The 22,348-nt window shown below is 32.8% G+C and overlaps 1 protein-coding gene across 2 annotated transcripts in view; it reads right to left on the bottom strand.

Annotated features, from left to right (window-relative positions):
- LOC140449432 (acyl-CoA Delta-9 desaturase) overlaps positions 1 to 22,348 on the bottom strand; it is a 158,063-nt gene that overhangs the window by 16,312 nt on the left and 119,403 nt on the right. For both annotated transcript variants that reach the window (XM_072542602.1, XM_072542610.1), the window contains exon 3: positions 5,526 to 5,656. In XM_072542602.1, the coding sequence (XP_072398703.1) occupies positions 5,526 to 5,656 (131 nt within the window). The remainder of the gene's footprint in view (positions 1 to 5,525; positions 5,657 to 22,348) is intronic.

The following is a 22,348-nucleotide window of genomic DNA, read 5'->3' as shown; positions in this document are numbered from 1 at the left end:
GTAATCGACAAAAAAACTATAAAGTTCCGTAAAATGACAAAACCCTTTTTATCTGAAAGACCACCATTCTTTAGAAGTGTTGCTTAACGATGAAAACTAAGAAATTACACTACCTTTATCTGCAAATAACTAAAGTATTTATATATATATATATATATATATATATATATATATATATATATATATATATATATATATATATATATTTGGGTATCACATACAGCGACTTCAACTACTTATTAGTTCGTGAGGTGTTATTATGCAGTTTGCAATTTATTTAAATTTTGCAATGGATTACCTATTTATTTATTATCTTTTATTTTGTGATATTGACAATTTATGTAATTTCAGTAAATTTTAATTGTTATTGTTATTTTCTGATTTTTTGTAAGCTTTGTCAATAAAATTGTACAATTTTCAGTGACAATAAAGCATATTTCTATTCTATTCTATTCTATTCTATTCTATTGTATTCTATTCTATTTATATAAGTAAACCAGCTTGCCGCAGATAACAATAAAACTAACAACTGGCAATTGGCAGACCTGCTTGCCTTGGAATTACATGGCTCTGAGGGACACACCAACAGCAGCTATAGAGACCCTACTGGGCTTTCCTTCTCTACAGTTCTCCTTAGAAAGGGAGAGTCGAGAATGGAATACCATACCGTCACTGTAAAAACCTGAGCAACGTAAAGATTAGATCAAAACATAGTAACAATATAAGTTACATCAGGGACACCTAAAGTACCTGGCGTAGGACTATTCAGTAATGGTGGAAATCTAAACCTTTCTGTGTTTTCTAAACGTTGCAAAACACAACAGACGACGAAGGCACTGGCATGGGGATTTATAATTTATAAAACTAATACTTCATACTAGCGTAAAATGTAAAATAAAAATTAAGTAGACAGTTAAGGTTTGATTTCGTTACAGCGAATGGTGGTACGCTGTAACGAAATCAAACCTTGACTGTTTATTTAATTTTTATTTTACATTTTACGTTAGTATGCAGGAATTACGTTAGAGTATTAGGAACTTGTTTTCACCAAGGGATTTCTGCTTAGAGGAATCCCAGATAGCATGCAAACTTGGGGCAAGTTTAGTTTTTGTTTCGACTCTAAATCGTTGCGTCAAATATGACGAGGCAAGTTAGCAACAATATTATTGCAATATTGTTGTTATAGTTGATATTTCAAGTTCGTGGCAACATTGCTGCAAATCCTGCACGCGTGCGCGCCATCTGTTGTAAGTGACTAAAGCAGAGAGGAGCTTTTGTGTTTACCGGTTTTGACTGTTGTTGGTTGTTGCAATGCTCGTGGTTATTAATTTCTTCTTTGAGTATTAGTTACGTTTTTTAGTGCAATATTACTATACTAAGGTGAAGCTTACATCACATATTTACAAACTTACATTGAAAGGAAATAAAGAAGCATTAACAAAGTTGTTTTAGTTGTGAAATTAATCAATACAATTGAAGATTGTATTCTTTTTGGTGGAATTGAGGTAAGATTTTTTTATAATTTTTGTAGCTTCTCTCGTATACACACAACCAAACTTACATGGAACCACCATGTATTTCAAACTAATATCTATTTCTTTTGAAAAAACTGTTATTGTTGCGAAGACTAAACGTTTTTATTGAAAATGAACAAAACAACAAAACAATCAGATAACACTGCCCGGTACGGTATAAATCATTTGTTTTAGTTGTAAATTGAACGAAATTAAATAAACTAACTTTCGCTATTAAAAAGGAAAATATGCCCTATGTAGGGTTAACGGATGTGCAAAGGGGAAATATTATTGATCTTGTGGAGCAATTATAATGTCTAAGAGGAACATAGCTACAGTGGTAGGCGTAATACAGGGCGTTGTGTCAAAAACATATGCTAGGTATCAGAAGTTAGGAACGCTTAAAAATAGACCAAGATAAAGTCGAAAAAAAGTAACAACGGCTTACCGGGATCATTTTATAAGAAGAAGACACTTATACACTTACACTTATACGCTTGTATTTCAGTTGAAATGATAAGAAGAAGACTTCGTGCCCAAGGACTATACAGCAGTAGACAGTTACGGATTCCCAAGTTACCCAGGCAGCACAAAATTGATCACCTAAATTGGCGTCTTCAATACCAAAACTGTAAAATTGGAAATTGGCAAAATGTGTTACTTTCAGACGAAACCTAGATTTGTGTAAAATCATATGACCGATGAATTCGTGTACTTAGAGGGCGAGGAAGACAAACAAGAATGGAAACAGCCAGATCTATTCACAGACCTAAAGGAGAAAGTTCTGGGTAAGTAGTTTGGTCAGTGAAAAACTTCTTTAATTTCCATTTAACCAACTTTAATAGCTTGAAGACATGTTGATTTGGTTCGAGAACCTCTAGTTAGACTCGAAAAAACTGCAATTGGAAAAAATTTAAGTTTCATGCATGATAATGCATTTCCACATAACAGCAGTCACTACAGACTTCCTTGAAGCAGAAGATATCGCTATTCTGTAGTGATCTGCTTGCTCACCCGACCTTAACCCTTTAGAGCATTTGTGGAATATGCTTAAAAAAAGAATAAGAACTCGCTGGGATAATCCACAAAACACCGTACAGCTAGTTTAAGTTGCTCTTGAAGAAAGGAATGAAATGACCAACCTACCATAATGAAATGTTTAAAATTAGTTTAGGAACATGCCCACGCAAATTAGAGCTTGAAGTAATGAAGAATCGTGGTATTGTTTTCTTTGTAACATCTGCAGTAAAGAAGATATTATGCTTTGGTGCATAGTGTGCCATCGTTATGTACACGAAGCCTGTGTAGGACTGACTAGATGATAAAGAAAAGTTTACTTGACCTCAATGTTCTTAAGTTATATTTTTCAGAAATGTTTGTTACGTTTATACTACTTAATTGCATTTATTTTTTTTTAGAAAAATGTGACTCTTTTAACTGCAGTTCTACAGTGCCTAATATTCACATTGGTGACAATAAGAGGAGATCATTAGTGATAATATTTCCATTCGCAACGTCAATAAAAAAGTATTCTTTATTTAGTTTTTGTTTAGTTTTTTATTATAATTAAAATATATTGTTAAAGAAAATACATTTCTTTACTACTACCCAAATTTGTTTTCATTTATAATAAAAGTATAGGATTTATTTAGAACCAAACATAAGGTGGCAATATTTGGCTCACTTACCTTAGTAAATAATAAATAGTTATGAATAAAAATTGTATTTTAATTTTTTTTACAGGTTGTATTCACAAATAAGTCAGGTGCAAATTTACATATATTCTTCTCTTTACTACCTACATTCGCGGTTTAACGGATAATCACCCTTAAGACATTGTAGAGGAAAATTATCAAATGATCAAAGATTTATTTAAAGTGTGTGCTGCAAGTGTGTACAGTTGATATTGAAAACTTGAAGCAAACCTTCTGTTTTGATACATAAACTTGTTGCAAGTCTGAATCAAGTTTATATTGTTATCTTGGATTGGTATGACGTGGATACACGTTATAAATTTCCATGCCAGTGCATTTCGGTGTAATCGTCGTCTGTTATGTTTTGCAACTTTTAGAAAATACAGATTTCGGCCGAATTCTAAATTCTATTTCTGATTTATATTCTCGTAAGTAGATGTCGCTCTATCGGCTGTCGGTAAATATTTATACTATTAGGGGTTTTTAATTTACGTGGATCAAAATATAAACAGATAGTCAAGCGGATATGGGGACTTCTAATAGAAGCGCTAAGGTGGACTCTAGGCTAGTAGTGTGTGCAAATGTTGAGAAGAAGTCCACAGTCTGGCGGAACATAACAGTGTAACACTGGTGTCGGTGTCATGTCATCGGGGAATACAAGGCAATGAAATAGCTGATTGAATTGCCTGAAAAGGATCAGCTACAAAATACTTCAGTCAATAGAGTGGCAAAAAGCAGCGGACGCAATAAAAAAAGCCTGGGTCCGAACACAACATACCATTCATTAAGAAAGTATACTCGATCAACACATGGCAACATATGGGAGGGATATACGCTAAGCGTGCTGAGATACTGCGGAACACAACCAACTTAGCATAACAGGCTTTCCTACCACACATGCGCCATTCAAAGGATAGCAGCTGTATACAATAACGCTATTTCGTGGAGACTTGTTGCAGAAGTTGCAGAATTTGTAACAGAGAACCTGAAAAAGTGAACCATATATGGCGCGACTACAAAGTACTAAATCGTACCAAGTGGCCCGGATGGTACCTAAAAACATATGGTCAATCACCTAGACCTATTTGAGAATTTTGAAATGGTTTTCATGAATAAATGGAAGATATTTAAGCCTGGCCGGTTTATAAAAGATGACTTTAAAAAAAAGCTTGTCACTTGCCAGTTATGTTTTTTTATTAATTTATATATTTACTTTTCTTTCAGTTTCCAACGTAAAAAACAAAATAAAACACTATCTTTATGCGTTATTTTAAAACAAAACGTATATTCAGTCGATTAAACAAAGAAACATCGCCCATAACACTCACACTCTTTCCATTTGTCATTCTTGATGTATTTATTTAACGATTTTCTGCTGATTGCTAACCACGATAAGCTTCTCAGAAATTTTGTTGAATTCAACACACGAGTAGACCATAAAATTCCACAAGTAATTTTCGTTTGTAACTTTCTATATTTAGTTGGCTGTAGATCGATTTGCATAATAACCATAATTTTTCTTTTACTGACCCATTTTTAGTTCTAAGACGTGATAAAAATCTGACCACGAATGACATTAAGAACATAAATCACCGGAAGCACTCTCTAGGGTCGGTTATGGGTGGTTTAATACACCTTTATGCTGGCCAAAAGAAATAATATATATTCACAGAATTACTCGTATAAGCAATAATGCATTTTTAGTATTATCCAAAATGCTAAGGAGTTTTTATGTAGTTTATTGAGCCAGATTAATCTTTTCATTCAATTTATTTTAGTAGTTGATTGACTAATACAACTTCCGAAAACAAAACAGATAGCTCGTCGTTTAGACTTTCCAAATCATTTTACTTTGTTCGTCGAATTCTTTTAAAAACCAAATCATTTTAATCCTTCTTGAATTAACTTTCTAACTAAGGTCTTAATCTATATTTTGATTGCAATCTAATACTTGATCTTTGGTGTAAACCACTAATACTAATAATAATATTTTAATACTTGTTATTTGGTGTAAACCACTGCCACCGGAAAGAATCTTTTAATATGTTTTGATCACGTGCTTACGTCTAGAAATACAATCTTTGTGAAAATTTGCTTCCTCTCTGGAGATTTCAAAAACTTTATGAATACTAGTGAATCATAACAATAAATATACCTTCCCTGATTAGCATGCAAATAAAATATAATTAAAAAATCGTTGGAATGAAATCGTAATAAAGTGATAGAAGATGCCTAAACAGGTTATCTTTAAAAATAACCACTAAATTTCTAGAAATACTTAAACTATATTAAGGGCAATTTTTTACTAGGAACTTACCTGGCCTGTAATAGTAAATAATAAAACTAAAAGTAATCTAAGCGGCCATTTGGCTTTGTACGATCTATGCGACCATAATCTGTGGGCCCCAGCGGTGATGCCAAAACCTGAGGTGTATACGGTTAAGAGTGCTGAAACAAAAAAAAACAGAAATTAGAACACAAATTAATCTAGGTTGTACAGTTATAAAATATCAAATTGTCTAATAGTCGGTGTCAAGAGCTGAGTACAGAGAGTGCAGCTGTATTTACACGGCGAGTGCTTAGCAGTATTACACATATTTGATATTTGAACCATCAAAAAACCTGTCCTGCTTTATTGTCACATTTTCCGAATGCACTCGAAATGAAAAGTTAAGAAGAACTTTTTGGAGAAGAAAAAGAAATACGGAAAAAATTTTATTAACGAAATATATAATTTTCTTTGACATAAAAATTCTACCGAATACCGAATACCAAGAAGCATAAATTTTCATAGAAAGATTAAAGAAAATACTAGCATAACAAAAACACACCTACATTATCTATAAAACGCGATTAAAAGTAGATCTTGGATCTACTACATCTTACATGAAAAAGCTATGCTCAATAGATCTTTGAAGATTAGAGAGAAGCCAAACAACCTGTTAATTGGGAATAATGGTCTGGAGGATCAGGAGAAGCATTTATACAAGAACAACATTTGTTAAATTAAAAAAATTCCTATCAGCTCGCAGTCTGCCCTTACACTTAGACTTCATGTTGTGATGTGCTGCATAAATGGCCCATTTTACTGTATGGTGCAAACACGTGGTCTCTTAAGGTTAGAACACTGAACCGCTTTAAAGCATTTTGAATGTGGATTCTATGGAGACTGTCACGAATGCCATGAACGGCACATGCCACAAAGAATAAGAGTTACATGATGTGAATTGAAACTACTTAACATCGTTAAAGAAAAAAAGGAAAGCAAATATTACATACAAAAACTGATCTGGTAAGAAAAGGTACAGCGCCAACGTGCAGAATAGATATATAGATAGATTCAATGAGTTGGCTTTTGGTACACTTCACTGCGAACTTGTGAGATGTATTGTGGTCATTTAATTCTAGATTATATTCTCTTGACTGATCCTTTTTAAAAGGTGTAATAGCTTCGAGACCGAAGCTGGCATGCAGCTCTTTGCCAGTGACTTTTCTTTGCCTAATGTCAAGAACCGCACATTTGTCCGGCGGTCGCACTGATACAAATTGTGCTCTGCTATTTTTTCCTCTGGGTGACATAATCTACATAGATCACCATCTGCGAATTCTATCAGCTTCAACTACCTATTCAGCTTAAAATGCCCTATTAACAGACCTTCTATGGCTTTGACTATTTTTTTCTGTCTTTACTTATTAGGTCTGCTGTATATTTTGGCGAATTTTCTTTAATGAAGTGTTTCGCCTGTCTTTGTCCTGATAAATTCCTCCACTATTATAGAGATTTCTAAGCTACCCACCTTCTTGTAGCCGTTACTGCCCAATTAATGTCATTATTAAGTCTTGTTTAGCCATTTCTAGGTCCAGATCCATTTCCAATAGTTGCCCAAGCCCAGGAAAAAAAAACAACATTCCTGGCTAAAAAAAATACGGAACTGGTATAACATCAAAGACAGTTGAAGTTTGAAGAGTACAGACAACTGCAAACTTACAGGCCCAAATATAGAAGAAGAAGATATAATACTGTAAGATGGTGATTTCTAATAAATATAGTAAAGTTCGTTATATGTGTATATGTTCATAACGTTATAAGTATCTGAAATATAAAAGTTTAATTTTGTGGAAATATCGATTTTCTATATTGGCAAGATAGTTGGTGAGTCGGTCTGAGAATGGCTTAACTAGGTATTAAGTCTACATTTTGTAACATTAAGTTATACACCTTAGATTTTTTTTAACCTTTCAGAGAGACTATTCTTCTTCTTGTTCTTTTTATGTAGACATGGCTGTCTGTTTTTCAATGTAACTCCAGTGAGTTGTCGTTCCGTCGTTTTTGTGGCCTCCTACTGATCGTCTTGCTACATCTTTCCTGTCCTGCTGTATGGAGTGGAAGCGTGGACTCTAACTGAGGCTATCCTTAGACGCTTGACAGCCTTTGAGATGTGGGTATACAGACGACTACTGAAAATAAGCTGGGTAGACAGAGTTAGCAATGAGGAGGTCCTTAGACAGCTGAACCAAACAACACAACTGGTCAATATAATAAAGAAACGCAAGCTGGAATAATTCGGTCACATTATGAGACAGCCTGAAAAATATTATCTTTTACATCTGATCATTCAGGGAAAGATCCAAGGTAATCGTGTTCCTGGTAGAAGAAAAACATCATGGTTGAAAAATCTAAGGCAATGTTATGGAAAATCAACTACATCGTTATTTAGAGCTGCTGTCAATAATGACACCGACATGAAAGAAGAAATTGAGTTGCCAATCTCATAAGTCATTTAATATTTCACAAAGAGTGCCGCATTTCATTGGTAAGGATAGAACAACTAGATGGAAGAAACATATAGGAAACCGCTGGATACGAACTCGCAGTGACAATTTAATGAAGGTAAAAATTTCTGGAGTAACTAGGAAAGAACGACATATGAAAAGCGCATCAAAGATTTGGAGTTGTTTTTTTTTACTGAAGAGATTTTGTAAACCATTGTAGACAACACAAATATCTTTATAATCTAGTATATTATATTATATTATTGAATTATATTATACTTATTATATACTGAACTATATATATTAATACCGAACTATATATTATTTATTGAACTGTCTTCTTACAATCTTAGTAATAAATCTGCAAAAAAAAACATATATTTTAGAACTTAGAGCATTATTAGGTATTTTAGAAATAGCTGGGGTATCCAAAAATAACTACAGAAATGCAAAAGATCTCTTTAGGACAAACGGTCATCACCAGAGATTTTTAGGTTGGCAATGTCCCTTGCATGGTTCAAATTTTTGCTCAGACACATCCTTTTTGATGATAAATGAACACGATTAGAGAGGCAAAATATGACAAATTGGCAGTTATGAGAGAATTCTTCGATTCGTTTACCTAAACAGTTTTCATTATCCGCATATACAACGGTACCTAAATGAAAAACTGGAAGCTTTTCGTGAAAAGTGTGGCTTTGGGATATATATGCCCAATAAACCTAATAAATACGGCATTAAAAATCTACGCATTATTACACGCTAAGTTTCCTTATACCACAAATCTAGAGGTGTACGTTGGATAACAGCCACCTGGCCCACATAAAGTTGATACATGCAATATTTTCCTCGTTTCTCGTCTCTGCAGTCCTATATCTGGTTTTCACAAAAATGCAACAATGGACAATTTTTTTACGAGCTTCAACTTGGCCGATCTTCTTTTAAACGAACCTTATGTGAGAATGATAGGCACTATAAGAAAAAACAAAAGAGACCACTTCAATTTACTGGTCCTAAGAAACCAGAAAAAACAAGCACGTTTGCTTTTGAAGAAAAATGTACCATTGTGTCGTATATACCCAGAAAAATCAAAAGCATCATTTTACTCTCAACCTGCCGCCTACAATTGCGCTCTCGAGCCACTCGCCGATGGCCTATGGTCATTTTTTATTCTGCAATGAATGTAGCCGGTATCAATTCATTTGTAATAAACAAATATATAAATCTAATAAGATAGATAAAATGCTTCTAAAGTATATTCGTTTACCAAATTCCCATCAGTAAACATGAGCACGTGTTGATATTCGCCGTCTCATTCGTCAAGAGGCTATAAAAATTAGTTTATTACCGTAAGCGAGACATATTCTCATGTTACAGATCCTAATTTGCCATCATTTTAAATTCAAATTGTATCGTGTTGATTTTTAAGTGAATTATATTGTGTTATATTTATGTTATAGTTATTGTTAAGTTATTTACTGGTCGTGTTATTTTTTAGAGTTTAGTTTAATTGTGATATAATGATTAAATTTCAAGAAATTCTTACACTAACAGTTTCAAAAGTAAATATTTTTAAAAATCATATGATACATAGGTCGTACATCAGTACGACCCTGTTTGGCTTACACGTGGTTATGTTGACGATTGGGAATTTGTAGAATGAATAGGGTTTAGCAGACATTTTCTAGAAGCTCTTGGTATGGAACTAGTAAACGATCATTTGCAACGTCGATTGTTGAATAAACGTATTCCTAGATCAATTAGGTCAAAAAAAAGACGCCGTACTAAAGAAGAAATTATTCCAGCCCCAAATCCACAACCTAATCGTCGAGGTCGTTGTTTTTACTGTAGTAGACAAAAAAAATAGGCCAAACAGATGTACCTGTCAAAAATGCCAATAATTTGTATACTTAGAACAAGGAAAATACATTTGCTCCGACTGCCTACAGGATGGTATTTCCGAAGACAGCAGCGAAGATTGACTTATTTCAGTTCATTCATGTATCTACTTTGCGCATGTCAAGAATTTGTTTTTTATTTAGTCTTTGTTTAATTTCTTAGAAATAGTTGTTTTGTATTTGAATAATTTGGATTTTTGTGTTTTATAGTACTCAAAATGTGAAAAAGATATCTGTTTTCAAAACATGAGTTTAAATACAAGTTATAATAAATTTGTGTGCAAATGTTTTTTGTCTAGTTTAATTATATATTTAAAGAATCGAGAAGTTCTCAGACCGTTTTTCCGAAAATATTTGTTTTTTGGACCTTTTCTGGATTTGCGGACAGCGAGTTCAACGTTACATTTTGTGTACCATCATAATATGCTATCACTGAAAGGTTAAAAAAAAAAATAAGAATAAAAATGGTAATTGCGACTGTCAAGTCTCAAGTCGACCGATCGACAGTTCGACAGTTGTATACTATTACTTGTGATTTGTTTTGTCTACCAACACCATCCACTGCAAAACGCGCGCGACTGAATAACAACTAGACATACGACATAAGTAATACAATATTTATTATTTCATATACAATTCGTAGCTCCACCTACGTACCATCTCCCGATACTGATACATTGTGTCAAACTAAAATATGGCTTCAGAATTATCTTCTGCTTACTCAGTTCATTGCAGCCTCAATATCATTTTTTGCGCACGTAAAAAGTTGGACAGCTGGAAAAAAATTCTTAAGCTGTTACATGGGAAACGACTGGACATGAAATAAGAAACTGTAAAACAATATAATGAACATAAGAACTTCCAAAAACCCACAGAATATGATCGATGGTAAGTAAGACGCGAAAAGAAACAGGGATTGACTGGGTAAGAAGCTGTAAATACATTATAATAAACATAAAGTTCTTACACTTTGATCAAGCTCCATAAATAGTATGGATGGAATAGACTATCTTAAATATGGATCCATTCATTAGAACGAGAACAGGAGAACACAACGCTTTTCATATTCTTAGAACATATGGTACCTGTTTCTGGAATTTGATCATGAGATCTTCATACTAAAGATTAACGTAGGTTGATACTTCAGAAGATTTCATAAAAATAAGACTGGGAGTTTGAACAAAAAGAATAAAATAAAAAATAATTACTAGTCTCCAAGTGAAAGCACAAATTGTACAAACAATATTTATTTAATAAAATTCAGGACTCGTTTCAAAATCACAGTCATCATCAGTTTTATAAAAAAGGAGAAACTAAATCTGAAATGCCTAAGAATATTACACAACTTTAAGAAAAAACTAATGTACAAAAAGTTCTTAATGTAAAAAAAATGCTGCTTACGGAGTCTAATTTAAAGAAAAGTGGAAAAGTTGCTGGGGTGCCAACGTCATAGGGAACGTCCCAAACTATACATTACTATAGTATATTTGAAGAATAAGCTGGAGTAAATTCTCAGAATACTAATCTTCGCACCTCGAAATACATAGGTGTGCACATCTTCTAACTAAAACGTAATCTTAAAAGAAAAGTTTGAGTTAAATTTATTTGGATATTTAGAACAAAGTAATTAATCCAATCCAATACTGATTTAAAATAAAAGGATATACATAAAAAGAATAAAAATTCTATTATTTGTGAAACATACAGTTAATATAAAATAATAAAATACAATAAATTATACTGAAACGTAAAATACATACACAAAAACTGTAAGTTTTTATATATTCCTAATAATAAATAATAATATTCTTAATACTAATAATATTGGAAATAAGAATGAAAATTATATTAGCAATAAAAAATAAACAATGAAGTTGTCGGCAATTAGTTCAAATGTAAAATAAACTTCTGAGCTACAGTTTAAAGTTAAGCTTCCTCATATTCTGTTTCAGACGAAGTGTTATCCGATCCGGGATGAATTATTATAGGTTCTATACTGCTATCTATTATATGATCAAGCTCCCACATATTTTTCTCAATATCCATAACGTGATTAATACATTTTTGCCAATGTTCAGTCGTTACTTCGGATATTGATTTATGAAAAAGAATAGTAACATCTGACAATTTAAAAGTTGTATTATTTCGAGCAACGTTACTTTTAACTTCGGCCCATACTAATTCAATCGGATTTAGCTCGCAATGATACGATGGTAGGCGAAGTATTTCAATTCCTCGTTTTTTGGCTATTTCTTCAATGACATATTTTTTATAATTTTGTTTATTAATTTTAGCAAGCTCTAATAATTCTGCTTTGGTCATTGTATCGTCAAAGATTAAATTCTTAGAAGTTAACCACATTGCAATTTCATCTTTCCTCCATTGAGTAGTTGGTAAACGTTCAACTAATCTAGAGTAGTAACTTGCATTGTCCATCACAATAACTGAATTTTTAGGTATGAATTCAATCATCTGTTCGAAATATTCTTCAAACACGTCTCCGTTCATCTCGTCGTGATAATTACAGGTCTTTTTTGATTCAAACAAAAGTAAACCCTCGTTAAGAAATCCATTCATACTACCTATATGGGTAACAATTAATCGTCGACCTTTACCTGTTGGTTCCTTGAAACCAGGTGAATCTCCTTCCAGAAATGCAGAAAAGCATTGACTGTCTGTCCACTTTTTCGTACTTAAAGTTTATCTCATGCAAAACTTTCCAAAGTTTGTGTCTACTTATTGTGGGTAAATCGTAATCGTCGGTAATGGCTTGTAAAACTTTATCTAAAGTTGGTATTTGTTTGTTAAAAAAATGAGTGGACCATTCTACGAATTGCATTTTTGAAAAATTCATCCACATTCACTTTCGACAATTTTGGTCTTCCTGGTATGGTTTGGGTGGAGTTATACCAGCTGATTTTTTCTCTTTTAAAATGTTATATACAGTTGATTTTGAATATCCCATTACTTTCGACGAAATTTCAACAGTATTGGAAGGATTGTGTTGCTTAAAATAATTGTATACGTTAAGGATAACACTCTTTTCGTTAAGTGATAAATGACTCAACTTTAATTTTTTAACTGGTGTATAATCACACGTTAATTCCATATTCTATAAACTCACTATTCACTCTTGCAAAAAACAACTGTGTCAGATCTCTTCACTCGCTTATAATCGACTAAACAAAAATTTTCTGATATTAATGAATGACTATTTAAAGACCATTAACCATTTTATTAATCATTGGTTTTCCAAACAAAATCGAAATTTATACTATTTAAGATAGCGTTCACATTTATCAGAAACCATCTTTCGCTAATCGACTTTTTCTATCTAAACTATCAAAAGACCATTAACTAAATACTTATGTATTTTAAGAGTATCTTTATTTCTTGTTATTTAATGGGTCATTATCATAAAGACAAAAATAACCATAAATAACGTTACTAAAATAAACAGATTTATATAAATATAATATGCTTTGAAAATGGTTTAAATATCTAACAAACCGAAACAAATAATGTAATACCCTTAAAGTACGTTTATGACCAGCTGAAAAACCCTAGCCTACACAGTTCTAACAATAGCAGGTATTTAAATTTTACGATAGTCCATGTGACATGGAAAAATTTCTATCTAAATAGTCAAACCCAACGTAAAGCTAAAATATTGACGTTGTACGAAAAGCACACGTACTAAAATATGCTTAACAATTTAGTTTTTTTTTCTGAGAATTTACTCCAGCTTATTCTTCAAATATACTATATTTAAAAAACCCTTTAATAATGGGTTATTACAAACCCAAAAAAATCAATTGATTTCCTATGGGTACGATTTTGGACAGAAAGGTTGGGACCAGAGCTAATGTCATGTGTCAGCACTGTCGTACTGTCAATCGGCATCAAAACTACTTGGCAACACAGTTACAATAGTATAATCCTTAAAAGGGGTATGGAATTTAAAAAATTATTGAATTTTACTTAGATACTAGTAATCGTTATTACCTCACCAACTACTTTAGAAAGATACATTATAAAGAAAAATTCACAAATTCAGTAGAAAAACTTATAGTGCCCTAGACTTAAACGTCTGTAGAATTATTTTAATACTATTGATAACCACACTACTCCTATTTCTAATAATTTCAGTCCATTTTTATAAATTCTAACCTCTTTAAACAACGATTAACAACCTGAGTCTTCACAACCGGTGACAAACACGACGAACCACACTTGCGTCGTGACATTTTTAAACGAGGCCGTATAAAACTTTCAAGTGCTCAGAAAAGAGCCTGGAATGCTTTGATATAAAATTATTAGAATTTTCAAGATGAAATTAAGCGGAAACATTCTTTGTTGTCAAATCGATTATATAAAGTTAACGAGCCAATAACGGGACAGTTCATTAATTGAACGAAGGGATTTTCTACTAAGAAGTGAGGGGGTTTTCCATAATTACGTACAAAAGACTTTGTATTGAATAAAGTCTCAAATATCTGATTAAAATGTTTCAAGAAGGTTTTAGGAAGACGCCAATTAACATTTAACATGAAGGAGTACGAAAGAAGAGAACAATACATATATAGAAGCATTTAAAGTGAATAACAGATCAATATTTTGATTTCTGATATAAAACAAAGTGTATTTTTAATTTTGGCGAAATTTGTTTTAATAGAAACTAAGTAGAAGCAAATTAAAATCGCAATATAATAAATATAATATAATATATATAATATAATAAATTATAACAATAAAATCAAATCTATAAAAAAGCTTAAGTATAAAAAATGTAAAGACGAGTTTGATGGGGAATGTATGGTAGCAGTAGAAAATAGAGGAAAGGAAGTTCAGCAGAAAATAAAGAATCGTATAATGATAGTTCACGATGGATTTGGACGAGAGCAAGTTTTTATGCCAATAGAGGAATTATGCTTCTAAATGCAGCGTATAAAATATTTTCCACATTACTATGTCATCGTATGGCACCATATGCAGAACGGATAGAAGGAAAATATCAGGGTGATTTCAGAGGTGGTAGAGATAGTGCAAGCACTCATGACCACGGCGCAGTAGACGAAATTTGGTTTAGTCCCCACTTCCATGCAAAACGCATTGTACTATGCACTGTATAATTCCACTTACAATAGAACCTTTCTACCTTTACGTGAATTTGAATTTGAACCTTTCTACCTTCGCGCAGCTCCATGGTCAGAAGTGTTTGAACTATCTCTAAATCGACAATTCATCAGATTACAACCCTGAAACAAATTAAAAAAAAACAACACTGGAATATGGCATTGATACTCTTGTTATAGAAAACGACGTCATCGAAGCAGTGAATGAATTTGTATACCTAGGGGTGCACCTTAACACCGAAATAATACTACTGCTGAGATAAACCGCAGAATTTGCACGGCCAACAGATGCTATTTTGGGCTCAATTGCCTCCTTAATCCAGAAAAATAAAAATAAAACTCTACAAAACAATAATACGCACCGTCCTAACGTATGGCTCTGAGACCTGGACTCTAACAAAAAGTAATGAAAACATGTTAGGATGTACCGAAAGAAAAGTACTCAGGCGAATTTATGGAGCAGTAAATGACAATGGAGTGTGGAGAAGACGATACAACTTCGAATTTTATGGAATATAGTAGGAGATATCGTAAAACATATTAAGATAGGACGTCTGGGGTGGATTGGGCATGTAACGTGGATGGAGCAAAATGATCCAGAAAAACGCTCCTTGATGAAACCATTGATCAGGGAAGAAGAGGAAGACCCAGAACAAGGTTCCTTGATAAAATCAATGAAGACATCAGAAATATGGGAATACGTGCTTGGTGAAGGAAGACGATGGATAGGCAGACTGGAGAGAAATAACAGGGTTGTAAAGCCAGAATGATGATGAGGAGTATCAAGATAATGGTGCGGGGGCAGCAAGGCGATATATAGATAATAGAAATCAAAATTTACTGGATATGAGCATATTCCTACCAACTGACCGCCATATAAGAGAGACTGGAGTTTAAAACAAGTGCGTGGTAAAAGTGGATGCCCAAAAAACCATGCAAATAATAATGGCATTCTAGACCGTATTGATAATCACCCAGAAACAAGCGTGAGGGTGAGCTGTTAAAATAGAGGTATGTCGTATGACAGTGTAAAGAACGGTTAGGAACATTTACTTCACCCAAGGATTACTTTCACAACATCGTACCGTATAGGATTTTGTGATTGGCTTTTAGAAGAAAATAGACGGGATGCAAACTTTATTTATAAAGAATATTTTATTCACCGACGAAGCAACTTTTACAAGAAGTAGAGCCACTAATAATCACAATATTCATGTCTGGTAAATCCTAATGGTAAAACATACGTCACCATTAGAGTAATTTTAAAGTAAACGGTTGGGCTGGAATTGTCAGTAATTATTTATTCAGCCAGTATTTCTTCTACAATTATTTATCATTTTTACAAAACAATATCTCTCTCTACTTGGAAGATGTACCGTTAGCGATCAGACAAGGTATGTGATTTTTGTAGGATGGTGCTCCACCCCACCATAGCAACAAGGTTAGGATATTTTTATTTCAACAATATTATTGAAATATGCACCTTAGATATTGTTGAAATATGCACCTTGGATACTGTTAAAATAGCCCGTTGGATATTGTTGAAATCTGCAGCTGATGCACTAATTGAATGGGTACAGCGCGGTTCAGATTTTAATTCAATAGATTTTTTGGTTTTTGAAGATTTATGAAAGATTATGTTTATTCTGTGGAAATAAACTACTTAGGACCACAATTTTCTTAAAATATTTAATAATGGCGTCATGTAATAGTCAAATTTAAATTGAAGATTTAAAAAAAAATAATTTTTTATTAACGCTGTAGTTGTTATCAAACGATAACAAAGCAGCAATCATGAAATGAAACGCATATAAAAAGAACCTTTTAAGAAAGGACATTTCTTTGTCAGACGGTCGTCGTCATCGTCGCCGTCGTAAAGTCCTAATGGAAAACTTCAGACGCGAATATCTGGGGCGTCGGCCCGACAACAGGCGTCGTGTCGGATATCCAAAACAGTAATGGACGCACATTCAAATTGATTAATCAGCAAAGGCTCTGCTGGCTTGTACTATATAGCCCAATACACTATCAAGTAACGCATCATTCAGTGGCGCCATGCAAAGTTTTGGGGAACGGACTGGCTTGAGATACCACATAATTTGTTATATTATGTCGGAAGGTCAGAAATTTTAAACTGAACTTACAAAAATCTTAACAAAATATAGACTTAAAATTGGTAACATATGTGGTTGCGATTTTAAGTTGTAATATTTCTCGCGAGTTTAATGTACAGGGTATATGCGTATGGACAATAAATAGAAAAAAAAATAAAACAATCACATCTTCCCAGGTCTCAGTCTCTCGAGGCCCTCGGCACTACTATTATTTATACCGTGGATGGTGACGTAATTTTGGTGGAGGATGATGTGGAGATTAGCATGGGAATTGGAGCGAACATTTCTGTTGAAGGGATTTTTTTGGAGATGTCCCGGATACTGTCATCTCTTTGATTAAGACAATTTGGCTTCTTGGATCATACTTGGTTTATAGAAGCGGATGAGAGCTATGGATCTGAAGTTTTTAAAATCAATTTTCTGACCTGTATAAAGATGGTGTTGACCTAGAGCTGAAATTGGATCGGAATTGCGAGCAGAAACGGAACGATCATAAATTCTCTTTTGAATTCTGCGATTTGTTAGGCCTATATAAGATCGATTCATAGATGCAACAGTCAGTGTCCGTCTGTTGCATCTGTTGCATCTATGAATCGGCTCGAAGCTTTCGAAATGTGGTGTTATAGGCGCATCTTACGTATATCCTGGGTTGACAGAGTTACTAATGTGGAGGTCCTGCGTAGAATGGGGAAAGAATGTGAAATTCTCATGACCGTCAAAACTAAAAAGTTGGAATATCTAGGTCATGTAATGAGAAATCAAGAACGTTACGGCCTTCTCCAGCTGATTCTCCAAGGGAAAGTAAATGGTAAGAGAGGACCGGGAAGAAGACGCATTTCCTGGCTTCAAAATTTGCGAAAGTGGTATAACACGACTACCACTGAACTGTTCCGCGCTGCAATAAGCAAAGTGAAGATAGCCGTGATGATCGCCAACGTCCGGAACGGATAGGCACTTTAAGAAGAAGATATAAGATCGGGGGCAGTCTTCACAAGGAATTTCATAAACTCCGTGTTGTTCATTTGAAATGTTGTCTTTGATTGATCGGACAAGAGATGAAAGTTTTTGTTGGGAGGTAAATATTGTGTTTATATCTCTTGACTTAAGAATTTTGTCGATTTTGTCAGTGACACCTATGATGTAAGGAAGAAAAGCTTTAGTATGATGGGAGTCTTGTGTTGAGATTGAGCTGGAGATTGATGTCTGTGAATGCTTCTATTGATATGATTTTCTCGGTAACAGTTTTGAATGAGGGCTTATTTTAATCTAGAGAGCTCAGCGGGCCTACTTGCATTATCGCAAAGGCGTATTGATCTGAAAACAAGTGTGTTAATGACTGAATTAATTTGTAAAGGTGGATGATGAGAGTTGGCTTGCATGTAACGATTGGTATGTGTAGGTTTTCGATACAGTTATGTATTAACAGAGTGATGAAAATCTTGGGATTGGTTTTTCTTTATAATGCATAATTATTTATATAGTGTTCTCCATCTCATAGTTCAGTTATCGGTACGGTAATATAGGTTTTTGTTAAATCTACGAGAATTAATTGGATGCTTCTTCCCGTCCTTACTTTATACTCTATTATTTGCTTCAATGTAAACAAATGTTTCACAAAAACATTCTTCTGCTTCTCTATAGCAATATTCATCTTAAATTAATTATTTTATTAATATTCCGGACAGCCTGCTGAAAGTTGGTGTTACTGTAATGCCTCTATATTTATAACACATGACTTTAGCTTCATTTTTATGTTTTGGTTATATATCTTGTGTTTCATTTGTCCAGTATTTTCCCCGTCTTCATACATTAAAGGTATATATTTTATCATTCCTCAATTTTCCTGATCCACATTTTGTCAGTTCTGTCGTATTACCCGGTTCACTCACTCTTATATTTTTTAAATTTTTTGATAGCCATTTTTACTATATCCAGAGGAGGGGTTCTTTATAGAAAAAAATAAGTATTTTTTTTATATTCTTTCTTATGAAAAAACCTTCTTTCAAATTTGTTTTTCATCATGTAAATATGTGATAATTTTATGTATTTTTAATCTATTAATTTTTTATCATTATTATATAAAAAACACTATAATAATAAACTATGTTTATTGTAAATAATTTGTTTCATGATTCTTTACTTAACTTTTTCGTTAGAGACAGTAACGGTGACCTCCAAATATCTATTTGTTCATTAAGAATTATTCTAAAAAAAACCCACAACAAAACTAGTAGCAGCAGCGAATGGGTTGACACAGATCTACCTGTCAATGGCCAAAGCTTCGAAGTGGTCAAAGAGTCATCATTGCAAACACATGTTATCTTGGTGTATCAAAGTACTTAGCTAACAAACGACTGTCTTAAAAAACTTGTATAAGACTGTATAGAACACTGATAGTCCCCGTTCTCACATAGCTTCATTTTTATGTCTTGGTTATGGCTCCTCACATATGGATCAGAGGAATAAACCCTAACCAAAACCGACGAATTCTCAATATATCGATTTTTGAAAGAAAAGTACTCTGCAAGATATTCGGAGCGGTGTGTGAGAACGGAATATGTAGGCGTAGATATACCTTATAACTGCAGAATATTTACAAGCATAAGTTTGCTGGAAAAGATATTACCACTATAATCAAGCGAAACCGTCTGCAGCGGGCAGGACATATATGCCGGGTCACGAAATCGAACATGATAAAAAAGATTTTAACAGCGCAACCAGCGGGAAAGAAAAGACAGGATATACCAAAGTTGAGGTGGATAGACGGTGTAACACAGGATGCTTCACTGATCGGTGTTGTCAAATGATCATTGAGAATTAACCCTTTCATTACTGATTTCATTGTAGCTAAATAAAACTAGTTTAAAATAATTAATGATATTCGTTGATAACTAGAGACCTAATAAGGCGATTGGTTTTTTTTACATTGTTGCATGTCCTTCTATCCTTTTAAAGGACATGGGACATATATGTTCCATTAATGTTAAATGATGGGATAAATAAATTCCATCAGTCAATAAAAAAAACTATATATATATATATATATATATATATATATATATATATTCAAAATAAAAAATACATTACACAAAAAAACGGGTGTGGCAGTCCAGTGGGACTGCCGATGGAAGTTACACTATACACGCATTCGCCGTTACAAATTTATTTGGGAGTCAATCTGCACAATCATTACATATGTAATTCTATAGGTAAGACATAGCAGAAAGAGAAACAGAATTAATAACAACTTACTAACAATGAAGGATTGAATCAATGTTTTGATGAAAATGTATATTTTTATTTTCATATATGTATGAAACGAGTTGAATGCAAAAATTTTTTTACAGATCCTCTGCAGTAAAATTCATTGTTTATTTTGTTATTAATATAATAATACAATACAAATTAAACTGCAATATTCATAAGTATGTAAATATGACAATAATATACATAAAAAAATACACTACAATACAGTGCAACATAATTCCATATAATAATACAATACAAATTAAAATGCAATATCCATAAGTATTTAAAAATGACAATAATGTAATAATATTAATAAAAAAGTCCTCCCCGACTGAGAATCGAACCCCGGTCTCCCGCATGATAGGCTATTCTGACTACTATACTACCATGCGAGGACATGCCACAGACGCATTTCAAAATTGACAGTTCTGGATCATACAGTGATTTATTGAGAATATTATTTTGAAATACAAAAGACTAATATAATTATGAACATTTAATAAATAATACAAAACATATCACATAAATAATAATATTAATAAATATTTTATTATATGTATAATATTATATATATATATATATATATATATATATATATATATATATATATATATATATATATATATATATATATATATATATATATCTTTATATAATATATATAATATTAAATTATGTATACAAAAGGAACATTTTTATATTCGAGAGAGGAAGAGACAGAAAACATATCTTCTGTCTCTCTCTTACTCATTATCTTACATATGTAATGATTTCACAGATTCACTCCCATACAAATTTCCAACGTGGAGCGCGCGTATAGAAGTATAAAAAAAAAAACATTATTTCTTATGAACGATGTACACGCTGTACAAATAGTCGTAGTTCGAGTTTCTGATTTATTTTCTGAACATCTAAAGCACCTTCCCCTATTAGGTATTTGTTGTGGCGAATGGTCTCCAACGTTGATCATCTGTTTTTGTCAATTAGATTTTTTCCAGAACGGCCACTTATTCGTCTTTTTACATTTGACTTCGATCTTCCTAATTCAATTAGCTGTTCTGCTAGTGGCACCAGATATTTTAAAAGTGACAATTTTGTATTATCTTGTTGTACACTTCTTTTGTACAAACCCTTGAAAATAATTTAAGAATTTACAATAGCGTATATAACTAATCTATAAAAAACTTTTCTCTGCCATTTCGAAGATTTTCGGTCCATACCATATGTGCTAACGTTTTGATCGGCGAGATCTACTTCTCCCATAAAATTAGTGTAAAAAATAATTGCTTCTGGATAAGTAAACTCAGTTATTTTTTCTCAAGTTTTTAGCTTTTTGTTGATAATTCCAACAGTTGTACTGTGACAATTGGACATCAGCATCACTTCTTTCATATCTTTCCAATTTAGTCGCTGAAATTCCTTCGGATTAAACTAAAAACTCCATATCATCCCTTAACATTTTGTTACTTTTAAATTTGGTTACGTTTACCTGATTGGCCAAATAGGTTTAGTAGGTTGAACGAAGTGAAAAATCTATCAAAGCAACTCGTTCTCCTAGAGTTCGAGCAGTTGGTGTGGATTATTTTCTCGAGTAAATATTGAAATTGTATATATATATATATATATATATATATATATATATATATATATATATATATATATATATCCTGTGAAAGAATTACTTCATTGCCACATTTTTATACCTCTTTTTACTGGCTTCATAGGAAGATACTGCTTCAGGGCAGATCTTCCTTTGAATTTAGTCATTGATTCGTCGAAATCAAAAGTTTGTTTCAAACATAAAACCACTTGATCAATATACTATGTTTTTGATGTATTACCATTTCTTTCAGTATTATTATAGTAGGACTTAGATACCAAAAATAAACAGCGATCTCTTTAGATAGCTTTTTTATGAGGGAATTCGAAAGTGATTCGTTTTGTGACCAGTAGTGTGGTCACAAAACGAAT

This window comes from Diabrotica undecimpunctata, chromosome 1, assembly GCF_040954645.1.
Source record: "Diabrotica undecimpunctata isolate CICGRU chromosome 1, icDiaUnde3, whole genome shotgun sequence".
Lineage (NCBI taxonomy): Eukaryota > Metazoa > Arthropoda > Insecta > Coleoptera > Chrysomelidae > Diabrotica > Diabrotica undecimpunctata.
Note: the sequence above shows the minus strand (reverse complement) of the source record. Positions and strands in the feature narration are given on the sequence as shown.